The following is an 8,146-nucleotide window of genomic DNA, read 5'->3' as shown; positions in this document are numbered from 1 at the left end:
CTGTAGTTTAATCTAATAAAAACATGTTTTTGGGGTGGATTTAAATGCCAGTTCACCTTCAGAATGTAAAGAATGTAAAGCAGACTGCCATCTACAAGATATTTACTCCTGGTAAAACTAGTTCATCTTCTACTCTCATTTCTGTATTTGTAAATGTGAATTGCAGACCATAATAATAGCAGCCTAAGAAACTCAATCCTAAAACAAGTATAGGCTTAGTAGCAGTGCTTTATCTTACTCGGTCCTGCATTTCCTGACATAATAGTACACGACTCACGTTATGCAGTGGTGTAAAACATATATAATATGCCTCCAATCGCCCCGGTCCACCTTAAATAAAAGGCTGGACGTGATTAAGCAGCACAACCTTCTTCCTCCCCACTGTGCTGCAGAGAACCTGCCTCAACGCTGCACTCATCCCGGCTGTGGCTAGCCTATAAAAACTAGGACAAGCAGAGCTGAACCCTCACAGCTATAGACAGGGGACAGCTCCGTGGTGTTGAAACCAACTGCCTGAAAACACACTTAGCGGCTGCAACACCACACACATGCCAGGAAACATGCCTGGAATCAGGGAGGGACACTCTTGGCAACTTTTCCTACTTTCTTTCTTGGTTTTGGAGGGGTCGACGCAAGATTTCGGACAGACCCAGTTTATTTGCACGTCTGTGCCCAAGGATATGGACTTGTGCGCGGCTACGATGCAGAACAGCGGTCCGGCGGAGGACTTGAAGACGACAGTGATGCAATTGAGGGAGACCGTGTTACAGCAAAAGGAGACCATTATGAACCAAAAGGAGACAATCAGGGAACTAACGTCCAAGTTGAGCAGGTGTGAGAGCCAGAGTCTGCCCGAGGCGGGAGCGGGAGGTCGGAGAATAGTACCGGGAGCCAAGAACACTATGGGGGACGTATCAAGGGGTCCTCAGGACACTCTCGCTCAACTAGGACAGACTTTACAGACTCTCAAACAGAGGTTGGAGAATCTTGAGGTATGCATTGGCGTTTGTTTGGCCTCCCTATTTTGACCTGGTAATTTGGAATGCAGGTTGAGCTTTCAATCAACTTTGAATCCTTTTTACGCGTTTCCAATCTGCTCAGTTGGTTGTATAGCCAATAGTGCTCAATGTGCTAGTTATAAGTGCTCTATATAGTTGTGAATTGCTTGCTATAGGGTTATTTCAGTCCAGTCGCAAATGCTATAGACCTATTTAAAGCTATTTTTCCGCATCCAGACATGAAGTTATTACTCTAGAGCACTACAGAAAGCAGCACCACACTCCCGATAAGGACAGATAGACGCCTCATCTTTGGACCAATTTATGCATTTGATGTAAATTGCCGAGGCAGTAAGCCCTCCACAAACGAGCTAAGCACCAGAGCATTACCCACGGCGAGTCCCGCCTCGCACGTGTATGAGTGTTTATTTAAACCCAAAGTTATTTTAATCGTCTCATCTTGTCTGTTTCTCTGTCCTTGTTCCGTTATACAGCAATACAGCCGAAACAACGGTACGGCCCAGGCGAATAGTCTGAAAGACCTGCTTCAGAACAAGATTGATGATATGGAGAAGCAGGTGCTGTCCCGGGTCAACACCCTGGAGGAGACCAAACCGGGTCAGAAGAACGATACGGACCAGCGGAACCGAGTGGAGTCCACGCTGACTTCCGTGCATCACCGGATAACGGACCTAGAGAAAGGTGAGTGAGCTATGAGGCAAAGAGATCCTACCCAAATGTACACAGTCAATATAATAGTTATGTTCATGTGAATGATTATAAAAACGACTAAACTGATGACATTATTTTGATAATAATAAAGTTAAAGCATAAAGTGTTAATAGTATTTTAAAAAATGCATCAACATGTGGTGGAATTGGCTCGCTCAATGGTTTATATGTCTAAAACAATGCCAATTTATAAAAACAACCCTGCATTTCACTTGGTTAATTGCCTGGCCCACATGAGGAATCACTCCAACCCCGCATACCACAGTAGCTTGTCAATACAGACAGTGCCGCAGCGCAGCTCTCACCACAGTGCGTAAGGGGAGATGGGAGATGGAGAGAGGGAGGTAGCTGCATTGCTTTGCATATATCATATTAACACAGTGATGCCACGCAGGGATAATAATTCACGTGTCATGGAGCGACAGCCAACGATCGCTTTATTTCCAGTGACTGTGAGCGAGAGTCGTTGGTTTTGTAGGGGACATAGCGCTCAGGAACTTTACAAGAGGGTTTTAACGATGTGCGCAGTGCTTGATAAAGCGCGCACAGTGTTGGATGCGGACAGGCGCATTTTGGAACATCGATCAAGGTTTAGTTCCTTACTGACAACCCCAAAGGGATGGGGAGAATGAGGGGGTGGAGGTTAGGAAGGGATGGCGCGCGTGTGTATGAGAGAGAGAGAGAGAGTTTGCCCTTCTCACGTGGTCACATCATACCGCTCTGAGAGAGATGCACAGTCTGTTCTAAGCCAATTATATAAATCAGAGCATCGTCAAACTAAAAAGAAATGAGAACACTTTTAGTTAGGGATCGACAATCTCTAATGGTGGAGCAAACCATGTATACGAATAAATCAATCAATCGCATGATATGACGTAACTGACTATAACATAGGCCTATGAGTTCAATGCAAATTATATAAATAACTGAAAGGTTAACAAGTAGACCTATGTTTCGTCCACAGGTGGGAAAGACAACAGACCGCTGGACAAGTTCCAGCTGACATTCCCGTTGAGAACCAACTACATGTACGCCAAAGCCAAGAGAACCCTGCCGGAGATGTATGCCTTCACCGTGTGTCTGTGGATTAAATCTAACGCGTCGCCCGGGGTGGGCACACCTTTCTCCTACGCTGTCCCAGGGCAGGCCAACGAGCTGGTGCTGATTGAGTGGGGAAATAACCCGATGGAGATACTCATCAATGATAAGGTACTGATCGCTGACAGAAATGACATATTCTACACAGCATTTGGTTCTAGGCAAAATAGACAGATCGCCATGCGCACATGTGGTGTGCCAGACTCGCAAATTAAACTACGCAGCATTATGCAATGTCTGGGAAAGTTATGGAGACGTGACAAGCAACTTAATTATACAAATATTTTATTCATAGCCAGTGCCATGTCTGAAAACATTAAAAACCTTAGCAATCATTAGTTCTAGGCCAGGCCTATTTGAACATTCAGTAATGGGTGCGCTGTCCATGCTGCAGGTGGCCAAGTTGCCGTTCATCATCAACGACGGGAAGTGGCATCACATCGGCATCACCTGGACCACGCGCGACGGGATGTGGGAGGCGTTTCAGGACGGAGTGCTGCGGGGCAGTGGAGAGAATCTGGCGCCATACCATCCCATCAAGCCGCAGGGGGTCCTCGTACTGGGACAAGAGCAGGTACGAGTGTTCACTAAATGAGGAGGAACTAACTTTATGATCACATTGGTATGCAAGTCGTGATATATTATTGAGATAAATGGCCTGGGGGAAATAATTATACCCATTAGTAATGAAAATATTAGAGCACGTTTTTTCTCCAATTATCAAAGGGAGGAATATTCATATAATGGGAAAGTTGAGAGACATTGACGAAATGGTCAATTAAGACGTAGCCATCTAATTAACAAATGAAGGCCGTCGAGCTAGAGATCGTGGAATACCCCCCACTAAATTGGGACAACACACAATCCACTTCAGATAGAAAAGTAGCAACTCTTTAGCAATTAAAGAGTAATAGACATATCTTGTCATGCAAAGCAAATAACATATGCTTGAATTTGAATTTGGGCTTCGGCGGTGGTGGAACTGTCACGAAGAGTGTCTGCTTGGTATTATAGTTTTTTGAGAGTTTGAAATAGAAATCGATGTATCTCCATGGTATAGGACAATTGTATTTCTTCCTAATACAGTACAGTGTGATTAGCCTAGTACACACATTTGTAATAGATTGGTGCGTAAAAGAAAGGCCGCGTGCCACTAACCTTGAACTTGTCATCTTGTTCCTCCACAGGACACGCTGGGGGGAGGTTTCGACGCGACACAAGCTTATGTGGGTGAGCTAGCAAATCTCAACATGTGGGACAGGAAGCTTTCCATCGGGGAGATTTATAACCTGGCAACCTGCAACAGCAAAGCGCAAACTGGCAACGTATTCTCTTGGTCGGAGTCCAACATTGAAATATTTGGTGGCGCTACCAAGTGGACATTCGAGCCGTGCCGTGCACTCAACTGAACTGCATTCCGACATGAAACCAAGGCCAATCCGACTTATCTGTATTTCTTTTGAGCTTCTGTCGTTCTTGTCTTCATTAATGCGTTTCGTTACAGACAATTTGGTATGTATTTAATGATAAGCTTAAATCTGGGATTTCTATTAGATATTTATGTACGAAACAACTTTTTTTGATCTTGAGAAAAATCTAATTCGTCTTGGAAACCTCAGTTGGACAGTGTTGGTATCTGTTTGTTTGTTTTTCTATTGGAGTTTTGTTGCAAGCGCACTTCAGCATTTTTGATTCGCTTATTTTGTCTTGGACTGGCAGCTGGGCAATCCACGCCTTATGTTGGACAATTCACAGCAGAGGGCGGAATTTATGGAGCCAGCCTCTGGAGTGGAACTCACGCTGTCTGTCCAAGTGTTGTCAGTATTTGACGCCGTGAAATGATACAGCGCCCTTCAAATCCCTCAACCTCACCCACCCCTCCGGATCTTGCACTGTGAATGAGGAGAGCCATGTAGGGAGAGGACGCCGAGGGTACGTTGAAGGACATTGCAAAGTCGGACTGTAGAAATCATTTGTAATTGTCGTTCGCTTCAAAGTGTTGTAAACGAATGTCGTTAATTGCCAACATGCTACAAAGCCTGGGTGCCTTGGGCAGGTGCAAATATTCAGCACCACATTTTTATGTTGCAAATTATATGTATTGTTTGTTTTGTATTTATTTTGAGGGAGGGCGGGAGAGTTTCTTGTTATTATTCTGATAAATGTAATTTAATTGAGGTTTGTTCACGGATATGATGACGTGTTTGGGCAGGTGTTTGTACTACCGGTATCTGTATTCGGAATGTTATGGAGTCTGTATAGTAACAGCATGACTGAGTGACAGAACGCTGCCACATCGTCGTCGACATCTGCTTGACTATCCTTTCTGGGACTGGGTGGTTTTCTACTGGATTGTTATATGCTCCAAGCATGGCAACACTGAAAGATATGAAAAAGATCTAATTTTTTTAATAAAATTGTGATACATAAGAGTTAAAAGTGTATTAATGGGCTGGCATTAATGGTATGCAGCAAAAGGTGTGGATGAGAGAGAGAGAGAGAGAGCGGGATAATGTGGGAGAGAAAGGGAGAAACAGAGAGAGCAAGCGAGAGAACGATAATTATTGCTGGTTAAATCTGATTTAATGTTGTCACATGGTGTAGGAGAAAGACGTTAGTGCTGGATAAGTGAAAAAACGCCTGAACTCAGACTGAAGGTCAGAGAGGTGCTGGGAACAACTGAAACGGTGTGTGTGGTGTCTCTTTTTAGCTGACTGCAGAAGACAACACTACCAAATGCTTTGTGGTGTGTGCGTGCGTTTGAGGCGCGCACATTCTACCCTTCTTCCTGTCGGAAGAAGAAAACGCCTAGTCATATCACCCCCCCTTTTCAAGAGTCAGCTCAATCGGTTGCAATGCAATCTGAACCAAACCCACAGAAAGCACCATGCTATACCGTAGCTTATGCTGCTCCATTTTGTTCTGTATCAGTTTACAGTGTTGTGTTATAAGTGCCATCCTCCCCCATCACATGCATCATGTAACAAAACACTCCAGTCCTGGATGCTGATGGTCTTGTACTTTGACAGTTGCTGCATTGAGCTGAGTCAGTTAATATTCGTTGTCACCCACGTATCAGATGGTGTAACGAACATCTCAAAGAAGCACCCACATTTAACTCAGCCTCCTGCAGCATGGCCTTTGGAGAAATTGTGCCGCTTGCACCGTCATGCTTGGCTTGCTGTTACCATAGAAATCTATGGCCGTTACTCATAAATCCCGTGGGTAGTTAGTTATCCAGAGGGAGAACTGGGAGGGAAGGCCTCTTTGAAAGACCAGTTAGAAAAATGATCTTCCCTGAGGGCCAACATTGATCAGATAGCGAGTAATGAGTGGCTATAGGCCTTATTTAGTAGGTAGCCAGAGGGAGAGATGGGAGATGTAGTCCCTGATAGAAAGAGAAAGAGGTCCCTTGAGGGGACAGACCCTCATTAGTTCGGACAGAACATTCACACACAGCCTCACTGACCCAGAGAATCATTCTCCCAAGGTGTACTACCTCTTACCCAAGGTCAAGAGCCCAGCAACAAAGTCATGAGGTGGGAGCTCTCCTTTAGAGAACAGGCGTCCTTGCTCTTCTCACTATCATAATTTCACCCTCATACAGAACACACACCAAACTGGACTGGTTACACCTGAGGCCTGTTTCTGAAGGGGCGAGAGAGTACATTGGACTGGTAACAATGCTGGAGAATGGTTGGAATCGCATAATTAGTCTAGGGGGTGGCCTAAGACGAGTGGGTTGAACCAACAATAATTCAAAAACTTATAGGGGAGCTCGTTTTACACGTTCAACACAGGGAGCCAGGGGTGTCATCAATCCATTATTTTAGAGGGGGCGCGAAGTAAGTTAGGATGGAGGGGGGTGGTCCGGAGGGGTGCTGATGTAAGGGGTGCGTGACTGGCTGCAGGGAAGTCAGGCGCAGGAGAGCAGAACTGGGTAATAACCAGAGCAGTTTAATATGCAAAACCAACGGCACCCAGAACAACAAAATATGGGTTCAAAAATAACCCGGCGCGAACCAGTCAGAGTGCACAAGCACTTTACAACAAACAATTTCACACACAGACATGGGGGGAACAGAGGGTTAAATACAAGACAAGTAATGAGGGAATGTAAACCAGGTGTGTGGGAAAACAAGACAAAACAAATGGAAAATGAAAGGTGGATCGGCGATGGCTAGAAGACTGGTGACGTCGACCGCCGAACGCCGGAGAGGAACCGACTTCGACGGAAGTCGTGACAGCTGATAAATATGGGAATTTAGCATTTTTGAAACACCTGAAACAGTTTTTTCCTTAAATCTACAGCCATAACCATTATTCCTATTTCTATGTAAAAAAAATATGTATATTTTTCTGCATAGGTTATATAAGCATACCTCTTTATTTTAATTAAAGATGCACATTAAGATTCTTTAAGAGCTTTTTAAGCCTCGGGATTAATACAACACTGGAATATTGCATCATAGCCCAAGAATTAAAGCAATTTTAGTATTTTCTAAAGTCTACTGTAGCAACCTTGCCAGCAGGCATGCCAGCTACGAGAGTTTGGCAAGCTACTCTAACTTGATCGATAGCCTGAAATGGCTTGGTAGCTAGTTAAGAGGTTGGGAAGCTATCTAGCTGGCTAGCTAAAGCAAACTTCATACATTTGCTACAGTAAGTGGCTAGTATTATAGACAAACAACAAAACATTTTCATTAAATTTATTTATCAAGATGGAATCAATAGGCTACATAGCTTACGAGTCATGCCCATTGCTGCCAACTAAAATCAAATCAAGCGCTCTGTGTGGTCACTCAACACTCTCTTTCCTCCACTGATGATACTGTCTGCACACACTAGAGTCCTCAAACTCAACGCTGGACTTCGAAGCCAGTTCCACTGCGTTCTTTCATTTACCCCCCTCTAATCAGGGACTGAATTAGACCTGGGACACCATGTGTGTGCAATTCATTATTAAGCATCTAGTGTCCTGCCTAGCATTTCTTTGCTCCATGGTACACATTGGAAGGAACCACTTACTAGGGAGAATGGGGGAGGGGGTACTCTTTGCCTGGTCCAGACATTTTGTAATCAATTTAACATCAGATTTTTTTAAAAGAGGACAAATCTGAGGGGGAACTTCACCTTGTGCCCCCTATGGGCATGACACCTCTGCAGGGAGCTCCCCCTGCTTTGATATGGGAGTGCCCAGCCCTCTTGAACACCCCTGTAGATACTCTGCTATGTTTCACTCAATATGTTTATTTAGTCCAGGACTAGGACATCCTACACACTCAATTCATTAGTCAACAAATCACCAAGCCAGTGATT

At 44.5% G+C, this 8,146-nt stretch overlaps 1 protein-coding gene across 1 annotated transcript; it reads left to right on the top strand.

The window, feature by feature from the left end:
* Window positions 1-380: 380 nt before the first annotated feature.
* Window positions 381-5,259, top strand: LOC109865174 (neuronal pentraxin-1-like). The gene is made up of 5 exons (XM_020453279.2): window positions 381-992; window positions 1,493-1,700; window positions 2,694-2,938; window positions 3,222-3,401; window positions 4,015-5,259. The coding sequence occupies exons 1-5, from the start codon at window positions 549-551 to the stop codon at window positions 4,234-4,236; spliced, it is 1,299 nt and encodes a 432-aa protein (XP_020308868.1). The 5' UTR covers window positions 381-548; the 3' UTR covers window positions 4,237-5,259.
* The last annotated feature ends 2,887 nt before the right edge of the window (window positions 5,260-8,146 follow it).

Source organism: Oncorhynchus kisutch, linkage group LG20, assembly GCF_002021735.2.
Source record: "Oncorhynchus kisutch isolate 150728-3 linkage group LG20, Okis_V2, whole genome shotgun sequence".
NCBI classification, from domain to species: domain Eukaryota; kingdom Metazoa; phylum Chordata; class Actinopteri; order Salmoniformes; family Salmonidae; genus Oncorhynchus; species Oncorhynchus kisutch.
Note: the sequence above shows the minus strand (reverse complement) of the source record. Positions and strands in the feature narration are given on the sequence as shown.